We start from the raw sequence: 26,020 nt of genomic DNA on the forward strand, positions 1-26,020 counted from the left end.
GCATAAAGTAAAAGACTTTGAAAAGTCGCTTATTAAATATGCGAACAGGAAATAGGCCATTGTTCACAACTGACTAAAGCGACAACCTGGCTTTGCCAGAGTAATGCGCATAGGTAAATTAACGATTTGGTTGAAATACGCTCCATAAAAACACGACGAAATAAAACTTCCCACTCTACGAAATGGTCCTTTTCTTGACACACTTTCAACAAGTCCAAGCCAGTAGCGTGGACAGAGCGAAGATTTATTCCAACGTAAGCCTTAAAGATTTGGTACGTTAGTGTTCTATTTAGAAAATTTACGAGAGTCGGTGCCAATTCGATTCACGACACGATTGTAAAACGTTTTAGTATTCCTTGGGCCCATACTGAAACAAAACATACATAATTACGCAGAAACGATAGCGGTCGGTTAAGATTCAAAACACACAATCTCTTCAAGATCTAACCAACTATGTTAGTTGACTACAACAATATTAGGAGAACGTAAACAAGCTTTCACAGGTTGGAGTTGAGTTAATGTCGAATTGACATCGAATTCGATTCACGTCGTTAAGTACATGTTGGGGTATCAGGGCTTACATTAAGTTACCTCTTGCGTGCTTTCCAAGTGATTCAAAGACATCGATCAGCTGCGACAACGACCATATTAATCTTGTAATAACCACACAAAATCAAAGTTCTCCTCCCCTCAGGTGGATACCAAACATTTGATTTCTGCGCTAATACACAAGGCATACCTTTTGTTTAGAAGCCACCACTCACAAATGCGACCGCTGCGGCCAATGAACAAAGCCCTTAATCAAATAGGCTTTCAAGGTTTTTCAAAAGCTAAAGAATCAACGCTTAGCTGATATTGTGACAGCGATTGTAATCGAGCAATCTTCGCCTTGATGTTAATGAGGCGAGATTTTGGTACAACGAAAAGCTACACAGTGACTCTTTTCCTACTTACACGATATGGCTTGAATGTCATTTCATCACAAAAAATTACGCTTGAAATGTTTCAACTCGAAGGTACGAAGAAAGAATCCGTCGATTGAATGATCTCAACAAGAAGACATGAATTTTTCTATTCGATTTCAATTTTCACATGCACAAAGAGGCTAATTACAAAGCACTTAAACAATTACTTGAATTCTTTCCACCTTGTTAACTTTTTAACTTTCCCGTATTGTTTATCTGTTCTCATTCTGTTCCCCAGAGCTTACCTTAATCGAGAGAGGTACAAAAAAAAATTATAATAATCCGTACAAAACAGTTAATTGAATATCACTTGTATGACGTGAAACGGTACATCGTCAAAATAGGTGGTGAAAATCTACTGATACTCAATATCAGGTGAACTTTCATTTTCACACGATATTCAACCAGTTGGAATTTTTTTTGAGGGTTTTGTTTCCTTGAGCTTTTTCAGAGTTCAGCAGATCTATGTAATTTGTGTGGAAGCGGTTACTTCTGGTCAAGTTGTCTTTGAGGTGTACAGTATCACTAGCAAAAGTGATGAGCACTCGAACTCTCCTCAAAGATGCTTGTACATTCGCCTATGAGTGGGCAATGAGAATTAGACAAGTTATCAACTAAAGAATAACATTTTGGATTTAAAACACCACCTTCTCATCAGCAGATAACATAAAATTTCTTTGCCATTTGTTAGTTATCTGAACTCGGGTTTCAAAACCAATGCACTTTTTCTCCGTCATCCTTTCTCGGAGAAGCAATAAATTATCGCAGTGACAACTTTCGTTATTCATTTAACAGTAATTACAATATCATCCAGCACATCCCTCAAGACATATGTCGTTAATCAGTTTAACGACATATGATTTGTTTCATCTTCTTGCCCAAAGATAGACTAAGAGCAGTCCCGTCGCGCGACCAAGAAAAAGTCAGTGATAGAAAAAAAAAAAAAAAAAAAAAAAAAGAGAGAGAGAGAATTGATATTAGCGCGCCGCGCCGAACTACGGGAATGAAGCGCACAAAATGTTCTGCGGAGCGCGCTTAAATCAATTTTTTTTGCTCTGATTTTTTAATTCACACGACACAGACTTCGCTGTAAAGGAGCGACTGCCGGCCTGAAGTCTAAAGCAAGTCTTATTTCATGGAAAAAAAACTATGTATATTGTTTTGGTGTTAGGTAACAAAAATGTAAGCCTCTCAAGCATGCTTTATTTTAACATTTGCCTCACAATTTACAAAGCGTTACTGCCCCCGAAAAACTCCTAACCCAACTAGTAATCCATTTGTGCGCGTTGGACAGTTCTTCAACAATCGGTTATGTTTACTGTAGTTTTCTCTGAGAAACTATTACCTCGAGTAAATGAAGAGCAACCAGCACGAAAGATTTATCTAAATATCAACAGACCCATGTCCCTTAACTCTTACACAGTCTTAGAAAGTAGAATGCAGCTTGATACTGAGCTAGGTTGTGGCGTATTGGACAGAAAATATCCATCAATAAATGTATTTTATTTGTACTTTGACTTTCAAGAAAAACATGAGTTTACAGAAGTCCGAAAATCAGACTGGCGTGCGACCGAAAAGTTTTCGCGAGCGAACCAGTGATTAGGACTCTAATCGTAGTTTCACTTCGAATGCACTTGCTGATCTTTGCGGATAATCTGTTTGTCTCAGACGAAACAAGTTGTAAGATGAGATCCTGGCCTGCTCCTTCTTTTTGTAATCAAATGCAGTGGGGTGACCAGTGGGGTGACCAGTGGAGTGACCAGTGGGGTGACCAGTGGGGTGACATAACGATATCAAGGGGAGAAAGATGGTAAGACCATGTTGTCAGTGTGAATAGTGTCTTTACCACTGAAGTGGAACAATAATATGCAGTTTTTTACAAACCATCTAGTTGTCTAACAATTTTGACTGGCAGGATTTCATCACATGACTAAGGAAAACAAGCTCTCTTTCAAAGGAACGTAATGATTTCCCGGAACATATCAAGAGAAGCGAGGGAAATAAGGTTAATTCGTATCATATGAAAGAACCAAAGAGCACATTCCTACGTCATTTCTGCCAAATGCAACAGTTGTGGCGTGTTTGATTGGTGGTTTTCCTTGACACCCAGCAATAATAAGTATTATTTTCATAATTGCCTGTATTTTCACCCGATTTCAAGGGACAAGTCATCAGTTAATTAATGTGGTCCAAATGATTCCGGGTCGGTAACTTCGTCGGGCATAATTAAACGCCCTCCAACGGTAGTATATCGAGTTCAAAATAGCAACAAATTATGCGGAGCACAACAAAAGTTCTTTTTGCGAGAAAACGCAAAGTGCAATTAGGTCAAGAATAACTTCCGTTTTAGTTAAAATACTACAAGTCTCCATGGAGATAGGCGATGTAACGTCAAACATCACGTGTGCAACAGGTTACTCGTATTGTTTTCAAGCTTTCTTGGCATTTCCTTTCAGGAAGCTCTCAGGAAGCAGACGAAATTTGCAATAAAACAGAGATGTCTGGTTATATTAAAACATGCAACAGACTAAACTGAATATTACAACCTGTTAATTACTTATTATTGAACGTCAGTGATGTCATCAAGTCAACTTGAATTTTAAAATTTGCGCTTCGCAAGGCAATAGTGCACTAAGCGCGGAACGATTCGCTGAAAGAGTGGTCGACTTAAAACCTTAATTCCCGTTGTGATGGACAAAATGAAAGCTCATTTCCGGTGGAATTCGACAAGCAAGAGATATACAGATTGAAACATCGCTGATAACGGTGAATTCATTAGCCGATTGAAAGTTACGAGGTAGCGTTTTACTTCTGGAAAAGATTTGCGTTGGTTTTTAAGGCAAGCCGTTCTTAATGTTTTAAAGAACGGTTATCTATCCTCCAAATCTCTACTTTACTGACGTTAAAATCTGTCATTCACTCTCTCGGATAATAATTGCCTCCCTCTTTGGTCTCCAGTTTGCCCGATAACCCAATTTTACCGGCGCTCGATTCCAAGTACTGTCTAATTCAGAAACAGGTAATTCATGGAGAGCTAGTAAAACAAATGTGGCCGATGTTTATGCGCAAAAATCTGCAGTGCGCATCGTAATTTGTACTAATAAATTACCAGCTTATTTGTCCTTACGTTAATATTCAAAGCAAACAACACCATCACAAACATTACCGATCTCAATGATTAAATACCCCTTTTCAATAGATCAAGTCTCTAATGGTTTTCCAACCGCACTGTCGCACTTTTTAATTGATTTGGAGACATTTAAAGGGTTTCTTATCAAAATAAGGCGTTTCGCGCGATTTATTTTGAAGCGAGGTTTACCCACTTGTAAGAAAACGGCTCGGTGACCCATAAGGGGCGGGAATATTTTAACCTGGTGTTCTATGCGAAATAAACTTCAAAGCAATGAGGCGAAAGATCCGTTGTTTTTTTACATTCTCTGACTGATATCTAGGAATGAACTGAAGTCAAGCATTAGTAGCGAGCAAGTGTAATCTATAGCCTTATTGGACAGGCGCGTTTCACCGGGGGTGTTACCGTGCTCCGTGTATAGAGATCAGCGAATATTAACTCTTAGTAACTCACCTATAGTCACTGGATCTACCCTGCCTTTAGGCAAAGGACCTTAGCTCGTTGAAGACCACGTGGTCGGCTACACCGTGAATAAAATTACACAAGAGTGGTAAAGAAACGTAAAGAAAGCCAAGGCCTTTAACGATGATTGTTCGCCATGGCTCAGCGGTGCGGCGCAGATTGTATGTTTTGAGCAACATCAAATGAGCATCGACATCATTTCCTGTTTGGTTGTTCGCGTGACTCCCGGGGGACATACGAAGCTTGGAATATCTGTGAAAGCCAATGAAATGCGCTGGCAACTCAACTTGAGCCTTTTCATTGTGATTTTTATTTTTCTGGTTCAAATTAAACTTGAGAAGCTTTCGTTGTTGTTGTCAGGTGTAATAGCGCGATAGGATTACCCAAAGAACACGAAACAGGGCATTTTTAACACTGATAAGTTGATTACCTTAGAAGCCATTAAAGAAATAAAACCAAGCTTAACCTGTGGAGGCATTTGGCTCGCCAGATGTTTTCTTAGTACATGCAGCATCTTATATACCGTACGTCAGTATTTGTCAGTAGTTTCAACTTTCCGGAACTACCGAAAGCTCTCGATGTTCCAAGAAATTCCGCAAGAAAAGAGGGACGCAAAAACGGAGTATTCCCAACCACAATATGACAAGTGTAACGACTGGTGAAGGCTTTCAAGTAAGAAATAATTGATTTTGCTCAATTTGGAGGATAACTAGCTGGATGAAATAGAATCCAATGCCGTTATTTAGCCATTATTATTACTTAACATCTAACATTTGGCTCACGTCTAACGCTTTTCAATAGTTTTGTCTTGGTGTAAAATGGTCAAAACTTTGCTTGACCATTTTACAAAGATGATCTTTGCCAAATGTGATATCTCTTTGGTAATTTTCTGTTACACAATCAAGATAATTTAATGTAAAGGAAGTCGCATGTTTCAGCTTTCTTTCTGGCATAGACGATGCTAACTAAACTGGAGATTTCATTACTGACACAAAGTTTTTCGATTAAGAGACTGATACGGACATGTGAAGCACTTATCAACAAAGTTTCAGAAGTCGTTATAACTTCACCCTTTGTCACGAATTTTAGGGAAAATAATATACTCATAAATTTTAAGTAAATAAAATGTCATTATTTCCGTTCCAACAGATTACGAGCAGTTCATCGCGTGAGAGAAACATAATCAGCAAGAAAAAAAAAAACTTGTTATAAGGTAGCCTTGGCGATTTTTTTTTTTTCAAACGCTGTTTACATTTCCCTCACGCCATGAACTAAGCTACAAAGACTAGGAAGATCTAAGATTATCTTTTCAGCTCATGGTTTTGTTTGTCTACAGTCCGGCGTCATGTTTCATTTGATATGATTTCACTTCGCCCCTCCGTCATAATCCAGCAATAATCAGGCTGGTTGGTGTGGATAACAATAATTTGGAGAAAATTGCCAGTTAATTGTTAGGGGAAGAGGATAAACATAGCTTAGTGATCTGAGTTGCGTGTGATCGTGTTGGAGTCGTGTTCACGTTGAGGAAATCATGTTTATCGGAACAAATAATCCGTCCGCCATTAGTTCACGCATTAGTCACGCGACACTCTTGGGGGAGGGGCAGGTAACTTTTTTTTTTTCTACAGTAGGAGGGTTATATAATGGCGTCTTATCGGTACTCCACTACACAGCCACAAGATGCATTGCTTAATCATCACAAACAAGAGATGATAACTCCACTCTCTCTTGTCACATGATAAATGTCTCACAGCCACAGATGGTAGAATCCAAATCGAACTTGTCCCGCTGCTGCAACTACACGAACTGCTACGAAATATGGGAAATGTTTGGATTGTAAGAAAGACCAACTGCTAGCCGAAATTTCTGAAGACGCTGGAAAAGTAGATAACAGCATAAATCTATATTGAGTGGTCGTTGTCGGAAAGAAGAAACTCACGCAAACGTTGACTGTGAGAACACTAAAATTATCCATGCAGACAAGCGTGACCAACGATAACTTAGTGAGCCTTCTACTCCGCAAGGTTCAGTGGTTGCGGGAATTTGTGGGGACTGCCAATATGGGAGGGGGACATGTCATTTAGCTTAGGCCCTCTTTTAATGGGGGGAGCGCGTTATTTAGCAAGTGTGTTAAGAATCAATACAGCAACTTAAAATGCTAATATCACGTGATCTGTTTCTTAGATCAAGACGGAAACCGCGTGGGCTCGCCACTACTGACGACTGTAGTCACAGTGTGTATTCGCTTCGTTTTGCTTCTTGGCCGTAAATTTGCTTCTTGCGGTAAATGAGATTTCATTGGGCGCATATAGCATATAGTTCCGGCCAATCAGCAAGATTGAGTCAACGCGTAATTGCCAAGGTAATGAGGAATACATACACTGAAATATGACTCTTCGGCTCATTGCGACTTTGATAAAAGGCGGTCAAAGCTTGGCAGAAGAAAGTCACCACGCAGATGGTTATGGAGGGCCTGGATTATTTGTAGAAAAAAAAAAAAGCACAATCCTCTTAGCTTTGTGTTATTTTGCAGATAGCTAGACATCATTTGTAATTGTGGTTTAGAGTAGTTTACTTCCTTATCTAGGGCGGAACCAGGGGTGGTTCGGGTAGTTCGGTCGAATCCCCTAAATTTTTCCTCAGAACGCTGGAAATCATGTTACCGAAGACCTAATTTTCAAAATCTTGAACCCCTCAGAAGGGGAACAATTCTCCGAACCCCCCTTGACGAGATCCTGGATCCGCCCCAGCTTCTAGAGCAGAGACAAAGGTTAGCTATCATTGTTCTCGTTGCTCATTTAAATATCACGCTATTTTTTGTTGCATGGCATGTAGGAGTAATCATAGGCGAATCGGTATAAGAACTTCGTGTACTCTCGCATATTGAGTAACGACTATTTTTTTTCGAATTTTCTCCATGTCTAGTATTGCTTCATAGTAATTACAAGTCGTGATGTACCGTCCTGAGTTTCAATTCGTTCTTGATCTTGTGGAAGCTGCCCTTGCTGAACGCCGCCAGTTCTTGAAGCTCGTTGATGATTATCCAAACTTATATGTTGGTCCGCACGTTAAAAACGCAATCAGAAGGTGTGCTCTGTTCCTTTCATGGACACTACTAAACAAGGAATTCTCGAGAGAAGACCAATGGAATACAGTCAGTATGTTTAGTAGTGAAATCTACTGCTTTGTTATTTTCTGAGTCCAGAACTAAAAGCCAACGACGAGCTTTGCTCAAGAACGTAATTTCGACGTGGGAGGCGTGAAATGACTTAAAGGCTCGTCATTATAAAGCGAGAGAGCTTAGTTATCAAGTGAGAGAGAGAGAGAGAGAGAGAGAGAGAGAGAGAGAGAGAGAGAGAGAGAGAGAGAGAGGTGGTTGGCTTCGGTTAATCCAATGAAATAACAGTACAAAGGTACAGGTGTACTCGACTGTCAATGCAACAAGGGGGTGTCTTTCATTTCTTTACACTAAGGCCTTTCTTATGTATTACTTCGCGACGGAAATACTTCCTATTGGCTTGACTAGTTCGATGTTAACAAGAGCTTTTGGCCCGATGATTTTTTGTTTGGAGCTGCATCATGACGCGTAATAGATGTCGCTGCTACGAAAGATTCCTCTAGCCCATGATGTCTGAATTTTGTATGCCATCGAAACAAAAAGAAAAAGAAATACATTTATGATAGTTAGATGGAAGTTCTATGAAACCTCTTTCTCTTCTGGTTAGTCAGTCCTATGTGGGCTGTTCTCATCTGAAGGCAGATCCTTTCATTCATTTTTCCCTCTTCTTTCTCTCTTAAGTAGCCAGTCCTTGTCTGAAGGACTTCTCTATTTTTTGCTTTTTTTTTAAAGGGGTTCTCTCTCTCTTGGGTAGTCAGTCCTATTTGGGCTGTTTTTATCTGAAGACAGAACTTTTAAGATTTTTTTTTTTCTTCTGGTTCTCTCGGGTCTCTCGGCGCGTGTTTTAGATGCTTGGAAATACACAAAATCTGAATCACCGAAATCATGATGCTAATAGTTCCATCCACACTACCACCCCCCCCCCCCATTTGCATTATAACTTTCTTTGAACTAAACCCTCGCTTCTAGTGACTGAATGTCGTTGAGTCCGATATTCGACGTCAGTCCGTTATTCGACTGAGTTGCTGTTTTCCTCCGTCGCAGTCATGAACCACGTCGGTGATGTTGTGAGCATGGCACACCTTCTTCGCGAAAATTTGCTTCCGACGAAGGAGCAAGTTAACAATTTCCCTCTTTGTTGTACTTGGGACGAGTTTGGAGGAGAAAGAGCAATGCTAATAACAGGGTGCAAAGACTCGTTGTCCGGAGCACATGAGAAGAAAAAAGTACAAAAATGAGAAGAAACCTTCTATATAAATCTCTGTGAAAAAGAGATAATCCAAGCCAACCTTCAGACTGGAGTTATCTCTTTTCCATCAACTGTAAGCGCTGTATCAGAAAGCATCGCTCTTGGATTCTCTCAATCTGTAGCCGTTCTTCATCTTTTGTGTCAGCCTAACGCTCCGAAGGGAACGACCGTCCGATACGTGATGCCATCAGCAATTGCGCCAAACCAGAGATGCTACTTTTACAATCCAGGAATAATTAAGGACGAAAAACTAAAACTTGTGGTTGCGGCAGGGTTTTAAGCAAGCACTATACCAACTAACTCATATGTGAAGTACGTTCTCGAAGGAGGTGCCTGTGTGTTGTGTTGTGGAGGATGCGGTGGTTGTGGAGGATGTGGTGGTTGTGGAGGATGCTTGTGGGGATGTGGTGGCTGTGGTTGCCGGGGATGCGGCGGCTGTGGTTTGAGTTGGCTGTGGGGATTAAGGCTTAGTTACTAACGATGGAAATATTAACATAATGTGTGTATGCGATCCTCATTATGCCAGATAAGTCGAGAAGGAACTTGGACTAGACTTAGATTTGTTCGTGTACAAAGTGTATAAGAACTCGCACCTGCAAGGCATTTAATGCCCTACCCTCTCTTTTACGAAAATAAGCAAAATAGCGAAATATTGTTGTAGGAGATGAACATGCCTGTACGAACAAGCTTTGGACAACATAAGTGCTCGTATGCTTCCTGACCCGTCGGCTGTTATTGCCCCACCTTTGACTTACCTAATTAACATGTCTTTTCGGACGAAAATCTTTCCGGACACGTTGAGTGTAAAAAGATTAGGGCCTTGTTTAAACGAAACAAAATAATTTACTATTTGATGAACAGTCGCTCCACTGCTACTGCCTGCCCTGTGTCAGTTTACTGATGATTTACCTATTAACATGGACAAAGGCAAGTTCACAAGAGTCGTTTACTTCGACTTGAAAAAGGCATTCGATACCGTGGACCATAAAATACTAATTTCAAAACTTAAGACTATCGGTGCCGTGTGTCCGGAATAACATTAAACTGGTTTCAATCTTATCGAACTTCTCGTTGCCAAATGACTGAAAAGGGTCGATATCTTTCTAGCACTCGGCGAGTAACCGTTGGCGTGCCTCAGGGGTCCATACAAGGGCCCTTATTGTTTTTTGTGTACATTAATGATATTCAAAAGTCCTTGACGTAGGTATCTATGGCCTTATTTGCTGATGACGCAGCGTTGTCCTATTCGTCTTTATGCCAAGTTAATGGACTCCCTCCAGGTACTGTGCAGTTTTTGGCTGTAGTTATTATCAGTTTTTAGTTTTTTTATTTTAGTTTTTAGTGTTTAAAAACAATACTCGCCTGAAAACCGCCTGTGAGTGAGGCTATCTCCTGTATAAAGACTGTAACTATTATCATAACCGTGTCAAAGGCATCTTCCTGCATAGAAGTAAGCTTTTTCAGTCACTTCATGCCGTAACTTCAAAACAGGGCCGTTCACAGTAATTTATAATGCAACTTCTCTGTATTTGGTTAAACATTTTTGGTGTGCAACAGTTAGGAGACTGTCAGCTAAAACTTCGTAGAAGCATACTTTTAAAAGTCCAATTTTAAAAACAATGACTCGGACTCCTTCGTTTTAAAGCTTGTAATATTTTTTCAACTTCGTGAATGCAACGCTTCTTCTCTAGTGAACAGTTGAAAAAAAAAAGGAAAATGAATACGAGTTGGCTGTACTGAGAAAATAGCCATTTTGTATCTCGGTTTAGTGGTTAAAGTAAGCATATAAAAGGTTGTGCTTTTTCAGCGTGGTAAAATACGATAGTGATAAGGTATTATATTGCTTGTCTCACGATGTGTTCACTTATGATGTGAATCGCGGCGAAGTTTCGACTGCACAATGTGCAGTCGAAACGAAATGTACTCAGGCTAGTCTTCACCTTCTGATGGACCTTATCGCCTGATGAATACTAGCCGTATGCAGTCCAAACCTCTCGATTCACATAACAGGTATCATAAGTGACCACATCGTGAGACAAACGATAATACTTTAGTATCATTGAACATATATCTAAAGTTCAAGGTAATCGTGACTGTTACGCTACTTGTGAGTTAATTTGAGCGGCCGACACAAACACATTTTTCTTGCTCGCTATTCACGATTTAAGCTGATACATGCCGGGGAGATGTTAGTTACTTATTTATTGATAACAATAAATGAAAAAATTTTGAATTTGCCGCTGAAAATGAACCGATGAATATAAACGCTGTGTAAAATAAAAAAAAATTTAAAAACATTCGCTCTGCATCAGAAGATGACTAATTAATTTGAAAGTTTCATTGCAAGAAGATGAAAACGGACGGACGGCTATTCTCCACAGCAAAGAAACGGGGATTTCCTCTTTCTAGGTTTGCACTAGAGGAGACTTCAGTTAAAGAGCAATGATATCATGGCTTTAACTAAAAACGAAAAGTATGCTCTGTCGCACAGCCTTGCTTTAAGGTCTACTCCCCTCCCCTCCCATAAGCTTCGCCACTGATCTTCATTTTTGGTACGTTGACTCTAGCAAGTTTACTTTCCTTTCGTGTACGAAGTTAAACATAAAGACAAACCACAGTGAAAATGGACAAACAGAAGACCTTAGAATTTGTTTCAGTCGCGTCGTTATGGTGTATTTGTTCTAGACAAACTTGGTTTGTTTGTATCATCACGCGCAGAAACTGGAAGAGATTGTTTGCTTATAGTCCGAGCTCCAATCAAAGTAGTTAACCATTTCACCTCGTTGGTTTGACAAAATACAAGTACAAAGAAATCAAGTTTACAATTTATTGATTTATAGCATACAGGAATGAATTCGTGAGCATCATGATGCTAATAGTTCCATCCACACTACCATCCTCCCCCCCCTCATTTGCACAATGACCAGCGCACGTTGCGGTGAATCGCGACAGAGGGATACCGAGAGATTGTAGGAGAAGTCCAAGGGAATTGTCGCATCATTCCGTTTTTTTTCTTTTTATTTCAAGGGTACAAGCTAATGGGAGTGATTAGAGTACCAATAGGAATAAACCCAGCAAATTCGAGATTCATTGAACAACAACTTACTTTTAATTTGCAAATTTATGAGCTTTGACAAAGGCTGAGTCATGCCTTGAATGGCTAAAAGAACACCTACTTCCTCTTGCAAATTTTATGAGCCTTGACAAAGGCTGAGTCATGCCCTGAATGGCTTAAATTGCTAAGTGGACGAAGACCGACCTTAAATATCGAATGGTTCAAACACTTGACAGAAGATGATCAAGTCAAAATTGACGTTGGAGAGGCTGGAGTCCATCTCAGCACTGAACTAAGGCTCAAAGAGGAGAATCATACAGTAACTGGTATTTTTCCTTTCTTACTTCCCGGTAACTTGAATCGGTTGTTTCAAGTAATCGTTTGATATAGATAATGAATTTATATTAGCTAACTTCCTGCTCAGGAGGCTATTTCAAAATGGCTCTTTAACACTTTGAAGCACATTTTGTACAGCCTCATGAAGAATAATAGTTTTGACTACATTACCTCGCATTTTTTCACTTTTGCGCTGTAATCTTCAATGAGTAGTTAGTTTCGAAGTGGTCTTAATATCCGAACTGCTGACTCGTTGAGTAAATAGTTATTAAGACTTAGTTCTCCCAACATAATAGATAAACTGAAATTTAATGATCCGAATTTTTGAATATTTCAATGTGCTCGCATTTCATAAACTACCATTTTAGACGAGGCGCACTCTCTTAATCGATTTCGGGGACAGTTTCTAGTATATCTTTAGTATTGTTGTTCTAAGAACGAGAGAATTATGAAGAAAATGTTACTGACATAAGTCACTTGACATAAGTCACTGACATAAGTCACAAAGAGAGTGTGAGTAAACTTTTTGATATCAGAGTTATGACTTCGAACCGAACAATCTGTCCTAAAATATCTCCTGGAGCACACCTCACGGCTTTCGCTGTATCGTTTACCTCTTAATTTGCCATTCGTAGGTACTGTATGTTTACGACAAATAGAAAGCGGAGAAAAGCGAAGCTTTGTCGTCGGTTCAGCTATTTGCACACTACAGTAAAAGTCTTTCAAATAACCTGTAAAAACAGCCTTTTCTCGCGTTTTTCTGTCGTTGATTTTGAGATTGTAGAAAAATTGAGCAAAGAAGAGTGTGTTGTTTTCTCAGTTTTCCGTATCCACAAGGGCAAAGTCATGCATCAAGTGTGTTGAGTGGCTGGGAGTACAACGGTGATTGTAGAGCGATCAAAAGTTGACAGAACTGAGCCAATCACTTCAGAGTTGACTCTCGAAAACTTAGATTCGTTATCTGGAAGAAAAATGGCAAATGGGCGTTAAATCTGGAAGAAGCATGTTTATATTTCCTTTGCCTTGAACTTTCGGTAATTATAAGTAACTCGAATCAGTTATTTCTTCTGTGAATCGTTTAGAACAGGCTGACGATCATGAGTTGCTGTTTAAAGAGAAAACTTAGTTTTTGAAAAGAAAGTCTCTGAACTTTTTAGAGCATTATAACGTTCTCATGTCATATGACAGGGTCCTCCGTTAATAAATTTACTTCCTATTCAGCCTTGCACAGTGGCGCATGATATAAACACAAGATATCTGAGTTAATTTGAGTTAAATTGCGCATGATGCCATTTCTCGAGAGTTTATCCATACACCCATCCTCTAAGACAATGAAGAAGTGCATGCATTAGGTACTTACTCATCGCATGTTCAGATAGAAGCTATCCTTCGCCATGTAACGTTACAAGTAATTAAGGTCGAAGATCAGTCTGTTTACAACTCTGAGTCATTTTGAGCATGATAGAGGATCACCTTTTAAAAAGCGAAACCTTGAAATTACATTTTCCTCGTCATCTGCTAGTTATCTGCAAGCGAAGAGTAAATGCCTAGGAATAAATTGGTGCTCACATTAGCCGGGCCTTGTCTGTCTCGATTATGACAAGTAGGAAGTGAGAAATTGAACTTGTCTGTTTAAGACCGTTTTTGCCTTCAGTTTAAAGTGAAAATATATTAAGTTGACACTGGACAAAACTTTTTTTCAAATGATTCTCAATTGTTAATTTGAAGATTTTGGAAATTCGAAAATGAAAAAAAATAAGAGTTAATTTTCATAGTCAGTCTCCGTATCCGCTAAAGCGGGGTCATATATTAAGTGGCTTGAGTGTCTAGGAAAACAACGGTAAATATCGAGGTTCTTTGATCAAGCCGCAGCTGTCACCTGGATAAAAGACAAAAGACTGAGTGTTTGATTAAATTTATACCTGACTAGCTACATGTACTTTACGTTTCTCGTTTCAGGAGAGATTCTCTCACATTTACACCTTATTTTGGTCATCCAATTAATTACTTCCGCAAACAGATAGGAGGTTTACAATTCTAAGGAGGTAAGCAGTCTTAGTCGAGCGCGAAAACACAAATTCTAACTTTCTTACGATGATGGTCTTGTTACATACCTTTGCAAATTATCAATCTATGGAAGTGGCGGTCGGTAGAGTGATATCACAGGGGGCCCACACAAGCGGCGTGTCTGGTCGTTTGTTCGAAATATAAAGAAATGTCTGGGAGAATATTGAAGAGTCGTAAATATATCGTAAACTTATATCAAGGAATGTCCATGTTAAGGCTCAGAATAAATGCAAAACCTACCTCACTTGCTGCGTATTGTCGTTTCTGAGCGATTAATATATTTGGTAGATTTTGCGTTGAGTGTTACTTTACTTCTTATACAGTAAAGTATATTCTATTAATAGAAGTATATATATATACAGTAAAGTATATTATACAGTAAAGTATATTATACAGTAAAGTATATTATACAGTAAAGTATATACTCAACGCAAAATCTACTAAATCGCCCAAATTCGCCATTTAGAACCACAGAAACGACAATACACAGCAAGTGAGGTAGGTTTACATTTATTTTGAGCCTTAAAATAGACATTCCTTGATATAAGTTTACGATATTACGACTCTTCAATTTTCTCCCATACATTTCTAATTTTCTTTTTTAATCCCTTCACTTACTGTTGTGAGACCAGATAATACCGATACAAGTGGAAATTTCTGCTAACTGTTCAGTACCGTTCAAGATCATGAGAGATCGATAATATTGTTACTTAAGCTACCGCTATTGTTTCAGTACGGTTACTACATCAAAACTCTATCAAATTTTGTTGTGATATTCATGCTATGAAATAGAAGTGACGGTACAACAAGAGGAATCCGATCGATGCCATCGCAGAATCATTCATAACTGAAAAATGACTGCGAACCGAAGAAATATGTTTGAGTAAAACAATGGTCTTAGCTTCATGTTATTTTGCAAATAGCTAGATGTCGTTTGTATTTGTGGTTTAGATTAATTTTATTTCTTACCAGCGACGTGTATTGGAGCAAAGAAAAAAATAGGAGATATCCTTGCTTGCATTAAATGTCTTGCCGGATATCACGCTGTTTTTTCTTACATTACAATAACTTCCTACTGAAATAATAGCAACGCAAGAGAAATAGTAGACAAATCGGAATAGGTACCTCGTGTAACCACATATTTAGCAATGGCTTATTGATTCTTTAAGTTTTTTCCTCTTTTAATTTTCTCCCTGTTTAGTAATACCTCAAAGTAAGCCATGACGTTCCGTCCCCCTGGGCTTCGATTCGGTATTGATTTAGTGGAAGCTGCTCTTGCCGAACGCCAGTTCCTACGGATCGTGGACGATTATCCAAGTTTATACGCCGGTCCTCACGTTCGAAATGCAATCAGAAGGTATGCTTTGTTCCTTTCATAGACCCTACTAAACAAGGAATTCTCGAGAAGAAGACTCACGTCAAAATGTTTTGTCATGAAATCTACTGCTTTATTACTAACCCAGTCCAGACCTTAAAACCGGTTTCCTCGGTTTCTCGGCGAAAAAAAAACTGAATCACCGCATTTCTTCCCGACACTTGAGGGCTCAAGCATGATCTTAAGGTGTAGTTAGCGTTACGTTGAGTGCATTGAATGCACTCTTAGCCTAAATTGAACAACTTTTTTCGTTGAAGAAAGCTCTTCATGGATTCATTACAGAATGCAAAATTGCCTTATTTCTTTCCTTTCCCTTCAGGTATGAACTTCTCTGGCTGCCTTTGCTTGCTCGGCATGCCACTTGTACCAACAATTGGTCTAGTACTTTGAATGTCGCAGCACCACTTGACATCGCCTGGGTGTGGCATGTACACATGCTATCCCCCGTCGATTACCAGAGGGATTGCAATCAAATTGTCTCCACTCGCTTGGATCACAACATACTCATCGGAGAGCAACGTCAGAGAGGGCTTGTAAGGGCCAGGGCCTTATGGGAAGAGCTGTATCCTGAGGAACCTTTTGAGGTTGACCTGACGGCCCCTGTTAGCAACACGCCACATTTCGAATCAAGATTTGAGTATGACGTCGAAGCTGCTTGTGCTCGACAGCGGGTTTTTAATTATCAGGTGTCCTTACCTCACTATGCGGATAAGAAATTCTTGACGAAGGCGGTGGAGAGGTACAAATTACACCTTTATCTAAAGCAGCAAAATCCACAGACGTTTTTTGTACCGTGCTATGACTTCGACCTTATTTGGCACGCACATCAGGTTAATCCGGCAATCTACACAGAAGACACCACGAAAATCCTGGGTAAATTATTCAATCACAATGATTCGGTGAACGACCGAAAGCCTGGTTCAAAACTTAGTAAGGCTGAAACAGTAACACGAGAGAAATGGGGAAACCTGGGCCATCAATTTGCAGTTAATGGAGCTATGTTTCGCGGAGAGCCTCCTCTTTGTGCCACAACGCCGAAAGAATCCATTGATTACAGTTGTCATGCAGCATTTGAGTACACTGTGGACGTGACCACGTTGGAAGTTGAAGGTCTCCCAAAACCGAAAACGTACACCGTCAAAATTGATGTCGTCAATGGCCCGCGAGTGCTTAAGGTGCAAGTTCGTGGACCTACTGCAAGACTTACAAAGTCTAATGGTGTGTTAGCAAGGTTTACATATAAAAAGAAGAAAAGAGAGATTTTGAGGGTGAGTTAAATTGTTCCATTTTTTTCTACTTTATGTTTTTTTTCACCAGGGCCTCAAACTAACGTATCAGTGAAGAAGTAAAATAATTGACACACCTAAAGGCTTTCTATGAACGACTGATGATAAAAGGTCGTAGCTTGTCACGAAGTCATTCTACATCACAAGTTTCCTCGGTTAGTAATCTTCCTGTTGCTAAAGCAATAGTTCTCAATATCCACTGGATTAACGTTTTTTAAGTTGAACACAAGACGGGCGCTAAAAACCTGAGAAAATAGTCGAGATCTGGTTATCACCGAACCTTAAATCACAGTCACATAGTGAATAGGCATGTGTTTCTGGTTTAATCCGTTAGGTTCGTATTAAGCAACATGGAACTTGCTCTTGCTTTACACATTTAATGGACGAGTCTGCCGAGTGTTCCGAAGATTTGATTGGGGAAGTAGCGTCGTACATCAACCGGAAACGCACGAGATTTGGCTGGGAAAGTAACGTGGTGCCACAACCAGAAACGCACGAGTTAACTGTCGCTGAAAACCTGATTGTTCGGTTTACTACTGTGGTCCAATCCCATCGGCCAGATGAATACGAATTTACTGTGTTGCCAAAGGAGGACTTCACTCCAGTCCGAGAAGCTGCCTCGATTTTGAGCTCACCAGCACTGTTCCTTTCGCCTTTTTCTTTGAACCAAACCCTCGCTTCTAGTGAAATGTCTTTGCATCCGATATCCGACTTTTGGGGACAAGAAGCGTTTACCTGCCGGGTGATGCACTCCGCCGAGTTGTTGTTCTCCTCCGTAGAGGTCATTAACCCTGTCGGCGATGTTGTGAGCACCGCGCACCTTCTACGCGGAAATGTCCTTCCGACTAAGGAGCAAGTCGACCAGCCCCATGACTTGTGTTGCACTTTGGATGAAGCAGCAGGAGAAAGAGCAATGCTCATTAGAGGGAGCAAAGACTGGGGCATCTGTATTGGCAAATGGAAAGGAGTTGTAAAGGGTCTCCCTGGCATACCTGGAATAGCACCGTCTGAACGCAGTCCAGGCGTTAAAGGAAAGCCTGGCGTGAAGGGCCAACCAGGTTATTTGAACATCGAGTTCTTCTCGGTGTCCGGAGCACAAGAGTGGAAAGTTGTACAGAACCATGGAGAAAACTTCAAGGTGCCTTTAAGCGAAAAAGAGATAGTCTACGTAAACCTTCGAACTGGAGTGATCTCTTTTCCATCCGAGGTAACTGCCGTCCCAGAAAGCATTGCACTGGGGTTCTCTATAGCTGTCCTTCATCTTCTGTGTCAGCCTAACCCTTCGAGCGGTGTTACCGACTACACGAGGCCATCAGCCATGGTTTCAAGCCAGAAAGACAAACCTCGTAGAATCTGTTGTGAAGAGCTAATGCTGGTAGTAGCCGCAGGGTTCTATGGCACCACTGTGCCCAGCAACGCATATATTAAGCACCAACTTGGAGGTGCCTGTGGTGGCTGTGGTGGTTGCGGAGGTTGTGGAGGCTGTGGAGGTTGTGGAGGATGTGCAAGTGGTGGAGGATGCGGTAGCTGCGGTGGATGTGGTGGGTGTGGGTCATGCGATGGCTGTGGAGGTTTCGGAGGATGTGCAATTAGTGGAGGATGCGCAATTGGTGGTGGATGCGGTAGCGGCGGTGGATCTGGTGGGTGTGGGTCATGCGGTGGCTGTGGTTGTGGCGGCTGTGGGGACTAAGGCTTGTTTACTTACTAAATAATGATGAACTAAAAGGCTGTGGAACTGAGGAACTTGAAAATAATACGTATAAGTACTCGAAAATAAGCCTGCCCTTGCGGACAACTGACAAAATTGTCTTCTGATATGATTGATGAAGGTGACATCCTGCGTGAACCGACTCTAGTGCGTTTGTGCATAGTCCTGAGTAATTATTTTTAACCTATGCGCATTCATTTCGAATAGGACTGTCCGAATTATAATGGTGGAACTAAGCCGTTTTTTGGTAAAACTTTGGAAGTGTTTCAAGGATACTCTTCAATTAGGTATACAAGTTTGTAAGATTGAAAACTTATGCGACCATACCGATGTACATTTTCAAATTGGTGATTCGCAGTCTTTTGTTCCCAAGTTTGAAATGTTTCTTTTAATTCGATAGAAAGTTATCCTCTTGACACCAGAGGTAAGAAATACTATGTAGTTACATGAAATGCGATTTGAATCTCGATTTTATGGTAAAAGTAGAGAGCACGCACCTATGTAAATTTATAGTTGGTAGTTGAAATTATGATAACTTGTGGGTTAATCAGGAGTCATGATTTATATAGATAGAACAAACACAATGAAATTTCTCTTGCTTGCTATCTACGTACGATTCAAGGTGATGCATGTAATTTTGCTATTGTTACTTTAGGAAGTTATAACAGTAGATGAATGTTTTTGAAGTTGTCGCTGAAAATTAACCAAGGAACACTGAAGTTGTTCAGCCAAGTTTTATGCGGAAAACGATTTGTTTTGGCCACGTTTTTTTACGTGCATAGCACGATTCTTGCTTATTTTTCTAGGAAAGTAATTCTGGTGATTGCCTTACATGGATTGATATTCATGTAAGCGAAGTACTCTCTCGGAAGGATAAGGCTATTTCAAAGTGGTTCCTGGACTCATTGAAGAAAATTTTCAGTTTAAAAAAAAAACTTTCATCCGTTGTTGTTTTAAGATTATTGTGGAAAAATTGAGCGAAACAAGATATCGTTATTTCACTTTTCCGTAGTCATGCATAGCATTGGCGGATATCGAGGGGTCATCATTAGCCCCAGAAGACAGTCACGTCAAAGTTAACTATCAAAAAGCTAGATTTCGTTTTTGGAAAAGAAAAAAAAAAGGGAAAATAGGCATAAATTTCTGTAGAAACACGATGATTTTCCCCTTTCCTTGAGCCTTGGAAAATTGTATCAATCGAATCAGTTGTTACCTCTGCTAATTGTTGAAATCAGAGTTGAGATCATGAGTCCACTGGTTAGATACTCTTCTAACAAAACTGATAACGGCGATTTTCCATTTACAATTTGTTCTTTAGTCTTCTGGTTCTTCGCCAACCGTGGGCTCTCTTACGTCCTTAATTAATCTTGGGTTCTACACCAATCTCGTTGGAAATTTGGGGGTTAACTAGCTCGAACACCGTGGGCAAGCGAGAAGTACTGGGAGTCTTCTCAGGAACTTTGTTTTTTCTATCTGGGACTCTTTCTCTCCTCTAACTCACTCAGCCCTAAGTACACGCTCTTTAATACCCTATTTGAAGGCATGTTTGAGCTCACGGGACAAATGACCTTGTTAGAGAAATCATATTTTTTTAGAATACAAACGAAAACATTTTCACAAGACGTTCGAAATGAACGAAAAAGTACTTAACACCAACAAATATTCGAGAACCAAAACCGAAACAAAACCTCCCGTTGAGGACTTTAGGAAATTTCAAGAAACAATGAAAAACACGAGTAACGATAACGATTATCGTACGAGAATTAAGCCCTGTTACATGTACAACGGTCAAAATAAATAACTGGTCTCGCAGCACACGACAAACTAAAGCTCACAAGACTCGTGTAATGATTCCAAGATAATCTAGAAGGCCTAAAAAATTCCCGAAAAATTAACCAGAACTTTCCTTTTTCTAATAATTCCCAACCACCTCTAATTTCCAGTAGTTCAAAACTCACACACACACCCACCCACCCACACACCCACACACCCACACCCACACCCCCCCCACACACACACACACACACACATACACACACATACACACACACACACACACACACACACACACACACACACGCGCGCACGCACACACACACACACACACACACAAAAGAAATGATATTTAAAATAGAATAAGCGATAAACACGTAACAAAATTGTAAATATATAAATCGATGAAAGAGTAAACTATGTATAAAAGATTCAACAGGGGTTGTGGTTGGCACTATGAACAGTTACAATAAAAAGAATCGTGGCAAACTGAGCACAGTAGATCCTGCAGGTGCTCAGTGGAAGAAAGGCGCGCGAGAAAAAAATTTCTTAATTTTGACTTAATAGGTTAGAACATATTTGAACGTAGGCGGAGAAGAAAAAGTAGACAAATCTTTTAAGTCGGATTTAAGATCATTGAAAAGTTTGTCTCTATGGACCTACTTAAACGGCCAACCTGTCACGAGTCCCCATCGCTTAGTGGTGGAGCATCCGAAGTACCGATTACTAGGACAGAGGTTGGACTCCTATTGGGAGCATGCGGAGTATGGCTGCATCACCTATTGATTAACATCACCATTCACTTAGACTAAGAGTTCTTCACAATTCAAATTAGAGGAAAACGAGATTAAAAATGAGTGACTGGCAACTTCATGCATGTAAATGCTTTTGCCTTCGCTGATAAAAGTTTACAAATCGATCACAATTTTTCTTGGTCTGTAACTCTATTGTTGATAGAAATTACTTCAACCATGTCCAAAACTAAAGTGAAACCTCGTGGCGCATGCAGCCGAGTGGTTTCATTGAAAAGTGAGAATTTCCACAGTTAATTTTAAAATGCAAAAAAGTTGACTACTAAGTCATGCTTTCTCTTTCTACAAAACAAGGGATTTATCTCATTGGAATTTTCCCTATGATCGCAATTACAAGAAAAGGCAAAACTATAGCTGTTTTGTAACTCATAACAATTTCACTGACATGATCAACCGCTGGCTTGGATGCTTAGCAAGTATTGAGCCTCGACATCATGTTTTCGAAGTGTGTGTGTGTGTGACATGAGATAATCTGGCCGAGGCTCATCGTGGAAAATGAAATTACTTTCTAGGAGGCGAGGGCTTGCGGGATATAAGTTCGGTGGGTAAGATGTTTTGTAGTTTTTTCCTTCACTCACCGTTACACCTTCACTATTCAATAGAATATGAATCTGCCTATTTCACCGATTGTTGAAATCGGCCTGATTCTCTCAAGTTTGAGCTCACCAAGATAACTCCATGTATTCCCGGTTTCTATGACTTACTTGTTGTGAAATTTGTAAAATTTATCTGATGGAAAGGAGTAGGGTAGATCTGTCACCTTTGTGCAGAAATCTCGCAAGGCCAGAAGCATTTAGTCATACCTTGAGTCCGAGTCTCCCAATAAATTTTTCATTAGACTTGTCTGAATATCTAATCAGTCCAGTACCGCGAACGTTCTTACCTTTGTGACGATTATCCAAATATTATCGATATTACTTGCAATTATTCAAATGGCTATTTAATTGATAAAGTTTGACGCACTCATACCAAACAACCGTTCATAATCAGTAAGAGGTGTGCGTTTGTAACGCGTATTCAACTGGATTAATTTTACCTATGCAAATATCACTGTACAATTTTTGAAATCATTCGCAGTTTAGTCCAATATTAAGTCCTGGAGATCCCGAGCTATAATGGTAGATAGGAAAGATTGCTTTTCTTACCATCTAAAAGATTTTCTTAAAGAGAGAGGCCTTTTTATTTAACCGTAATTTATAAAGTATCCTCGAAATTCGTGGAGCAGGTGCTCTGAGGGAATTGAGATGCAAAACATTCATTTAGGCGATTAAACATGCCAGAATAATACAATTACAATTTAATAAATAAAGAATGGCAGTACTTAACATTTCTCTCTGCTTTTACCACCGTGGGAACATAAGATCTTAAAGAAGCATAAGATCGTTAAGAAAAGGTACGATTTTAAAACTCCACACTTTGGAAATCAAAACAGTAAACTACAGCAATCCGATAGGAATACTCGAAGCTCGCATCTGACACACGATGGGGGATAAAGACTGCAATACGAAAATTGTCAGCGAAACATTCGAGGAATCAAGAGAGCACGAGGACACAGTTAACGGAAAGCATGATAAAACGGATAAATTACTTTATTTTACAATGTACATTATTTTAATTGCAGCAATTAATGAATTAAAACTTTGAATATTTTTCATTACTATCCAGAGTGTGACTCAATGCAAATGTAAATCGGCATGTCACGCGGTAAGATAAAACTCAGCATCGATTTAGTGGAGGCAGCTGTAGCGCACCGTCAGTTCTTACAGCTCGTTGATGACCATCCAAGTTTATACTCTAGTCCACTCGTTCAAAACGCAATCAGAAGGTTAGTTTAGTTCAACTGTACTGTTAATCACTCACTTGAAATGTTTAAGAGTATGGCCTTTGGAATCGAAACAAAAAGCCCACAGTTTCCCTTTTCACCCTTAGGTTTTGAATTACCGAGCAACAGCAGCATACAGAGAAACCGTACCGTAAACAACTGCCATAAAGTCTCGGAAACTATTCCCTTTACGACACACTGAAAGTTTATTGGCTACGAGGCATGTTTAAGCGAAAGAACAGTAACATGTTCTTAAGTAATCAAAGAAAACTCACACGTCTCACACAAAGTAATGACTGATTCAAATACGTTTGTCTGCACGTCACGAAAACAATCTTATCGAAAAAGCAAGGGAACAATATTATTCAAATGCTGACCTTTTCGTTTATTTTTCACGTCCCGAATATAATTCATGGACTAGTATCATTTCTTTCCCGAAAGCTCAAATCATAAAAAATTCGGTGAATTTCAAGTTCGACGTGTCAGTAAGTCTGTTACAATGATGTAGGAGATGTAGAGTGCAATATCATCATCAGACATGGGGACTGATTTAGTGAGGTCCCCACTCTCACTAAGTTTTCATTTTCGAGTACCAAGCACTGAACTAAGTGAGGAGACTGAAAAGAAGGAGTAGAAAGTTAAAGTGTGGGCTCACTAAACAGCGAGAGAAAGAACAGAATGAGAAAATCAACGATTTCAATCAATCTTGTCCGGAAATGTATCGTGCACCCATGGTATCCTCCCAACCATGGAGTCTTTACAGTCGGATTGCAAGGAAGCCTTTACTTGACTCTAAACTGATCTCAACTATTTTTAACCTTGTTTTTCTTTTAGGTATGAGCTTTTCTGGCTGCCTTTGCTCGCTCAATCCACCACCTCAGAAATTGCGGCACCACTCGACATCGCATGGGTTTGGCACGTGCACATGCTGTCACCTGTCAATTATGAAAGGGACTGCAACGAAATTGTCTCTATACTACTAGATCACAAGATCCTAAGCGGAGAGCAGCGTCAAAAAGGGCTTGTTAAGGCCAAAGCTCTATGGGAAAAGTTGTATCCTGGCGAACCTTTTGAAGTTGACCTGACGGCCGCTGCTAACAATGCGCAAGATTTCAAGTCAAGAATTGAGTACGACATCGCAGCTGCTTGCGCTCGACAGAGAGTCTTTTATTATCAGGTGTCCTTACCTCACTATGAAGATAAGAAATTTTTGACTGAAGCAATGGAGAGGTATAAATTGCATCTCATGCTCAAGCGAGATAATCCAGGCACGTTTCTTGTGCCTTGCTATGACTTTGACCTCATTTGGCATGCGCATCAAGTAAATCCACTACTGTATAAAAAGGACACCACGGAAATACTGGGAAAAGTACTTAAACACGATGACTCAGTGAACGACCGACAGCCTGGCTCAAAGCTCAACATGTCTGAAGAAACAACACGTGAAAAATGGAAAAACCTGGGCCAAGAATTTGCAATGAATGGAGCCATGTTCCGCGGAGAGCCTCCACTTGGAACTAACACATTAACAGGGCCCATTGACTACACTTGGCTGGCAGCGCTCGAGTACACTGTAGATTTGACCAAATTGGAAGTTGAAGGTCTCCCTAAACCAAAAGCCTACACCGTTAAAATCGAAGTCGTGAATGGTGAGCGGGTCCTAAAGAAACAGGTTCGCGGGCCAAACGCGACACTTCTGGAATCCAACCGTGCTTTATCAACGTTTACATTTAAAACGAAAAATAGCAGTAATCTCAAGGTAAGAGTCTTAATGCAATAATTATTTCTCTTCTACGAGTCAGAGTTATATATCGGTTGTCTCCTTTTCATTTGATCTGTATTCTTAAGATACGCTCCTTAGAATTCCTCTTCTCTCACCCATTGACTACCTCTTTAACGGCAAAAATGTAGTCTGTTCACTCGAAAAAGCAACAAGTCGCAATGGTAAAGTGACTGAGACATTAAGGCCAAGCCCAGTGAGATTAGATTTTTTTTTATTCAAACAGAGCTTTTTTTCGTTAATTCAGTTTCGGGACGGTTAAGTAACAGTGGTAGGTTAAAACGGTGACTATGATCGGAAAGACCATTGGTTGGCAGGATCGCAAATTGTACACCACTGGGATTTTTTTGTATTGGAATCCAATCATGAAGTGTTATGTCATACGTTCCATACAAGACCACCTTTAACTTTGTATTTTATTCCATCAGGTTCGTATTTACCAACCAGGAACATGCTCTTGCTTCACTCATTCACTGGACGAGTCTGTCCAGTGCCTGTTTGTAAACCATCTGATCGGCAAGGTTCCTTACCAAAGTACCGCCAAGTCTGAGCCAGAAACGCGGGAGTTAACTGTAGCTGACAACCTGAATGTTCGATTTACTACTGTGGCTCATCCCCCTAGACTAGATGGATACTATTTTACGGTGAGACCAGAGAGAAATTTCAGTCCAGTCCAACATCCTGGTCAGATACTAAGCTCGCCAACGCTCTTTCTTTCGCCAGCTTCTTTGGCTTCCTCATCAGTCCCTTGCGAAATGTCGCTGCATTGGGTACTGGACAGTGGGCGTCGACAGGCGTTTACCTGCCGAGTGGTGCACTCAGCTTTGCTGATGTTCTCTTCCGTGGAGGTTATCAACCAGTCTGGTTGTGTTGTTAGTACGGGACACTTACTACGAGGGAACATACTTCCCACCAAGGAACAAGTTAGCAAGCCACAAAAATGCTGTACTTTGGATGAGAATGGTGGAGAGAGAGCAATGCTTATAAGAGGAAGTAAAGACTGGGGAGTCTGCATTGGAAAATGGGAAGGGTTTGTTAAGGGTGTCCCTGGCGTGCCTGGAATAAAAGGGCAGCCAAATAAT

The 26,020-nt window shown here is 40.2% G+C and overlaps 2 protein-coding genes, 1 long non-coding RNA gene and 1 other non-coding gene across 5 annotated transcripts in view; 2 read left to right on the plus strand and 2 right to left on the minus strand.

Moving 5' to 3' along the window:
* The window catches only part of LOC111342094 (zinc finger MIZ domain-containing protein 1), a 36,666-nt gene extending 35,940 nt beyond the window's left edge, over positions 1–726 (minus strand). Inside the window, exon 1 of the mRNA XM_022949137.2 lies at positions 592–726. The gene's annotated coding sequence lies outside the window, so the exon portion shown is untranslated. The remainder of the gene's footprint in view (positions 1–591) is intronic.
* A 1,723-nt stretch (positions 727–2,449) lies between these two features.
* Positions 2,450–4,680, minus strand: LOC148741642 (uncharacterized). Its single transcript, XR_015994894.1, has 2 exons — positions 4,549–4,680; positions 2,450–2,813 (listed from the first exon to the last, which is right to left on the minus strand). It is a non-coding gene; the product is annotated as an uncharacterized LOC148741642 (long non-coding RNA).
* Positions 4,681–11,857: 7,177 nt separating this feature from the next.
* On the plus strand, positions 11,858–19,908 carry LOC111342093 (uncharacterized). 2 transcript variants are annotated; one of them, XM_088743824.1, is made up of 5 exons: positions 11,859–12,305; positions 14,275–14,360; positions 15,584–15,739; positions 16,077–17,025; positions 17,378–19,908. In XM_088743824.1, exons 3-5 carry the CDS (start codon positions 15,603–15,605, stop codon positions 18,731–18,733), a joined length of 2,442 nt encoding a protein of 813 aa, XP_088599950.1. In that variant the 5' UTR covers positions 11,859–12,305; positions 14,275–14,360; positions 15,584–15,602; the 3' UTR covers positions 18,734–19,908. The 2 variants fall into 2 exon arrangements, with proteins under 2 accessions (XP_022804865.1, XP_088599950.1); XM_022949130.2 differs by lacking the exon at positions 14,275–14,360 and having other exon boundaries at positions 11,858–12,305.
* Positions 19,909–21,745: 1,837 nt separating this feature from the next.
* Positions 21,746–26,020, plus strand: part of LOC111342104 (uncharacterized) — a 7,582-nt gene continuing 3,307 nt past the window's right edge. The window contains exons 1-4 of the transcript XR_015994888.1: positions 21,746–21,877; positions 23,002–23,161; positions 23,993–24,917; positions 25,367–26,020. The exon at positions 25,367–26,020 is cut by the window's right edge and continues 3,307 nt beyond it. This is a non-coding gene — a transcript (uncharacterized LOC111342104). The remainder of the gene's footprint in view (positions 21,878–23,001; positions 23,162–23,992; positions 24,918–25,366) is intronic.

This window comes from Stylophora pistillata, chromosome 1 (assembly GCF_964205215.1).
Source record: "Stylophora pistillata chromosome 1, jaStyPist1.2, whole genome shotgun sequence".
Classification (NCBI taxonomy): Eukaryota; Metazoa; Cnidaria; class Anthozoa; order Scleractinia; family Pocilloporidae; genus Stylophora; species Stylophora pistillata.

Bases quoted from the DNA above. Each gene is read 5' to 3' on its own strand.
- LOC111342093 (XM_022949130.2), top strand. From the start codon at position 15,603: ATGACGTTCCGTCCCCCTGGGCTTCGATTCGGTATTGATTTAGTGGAA. The intron at 15,740-16,076 runs GTATGCTTTGTT...CTTTCCCTTCAG, and splicing joins GTTCGAAATGCAATCAGAAG to GTATGAACTTCTCTGGCTGC. The intron at 17,026-17,377 runs GTGAGTTAAATT...TTAATCCGTTAG, and splicing joins AGAAAAGAGAGATTTTGAGG to GTTCGTATTAAGCAACATGG.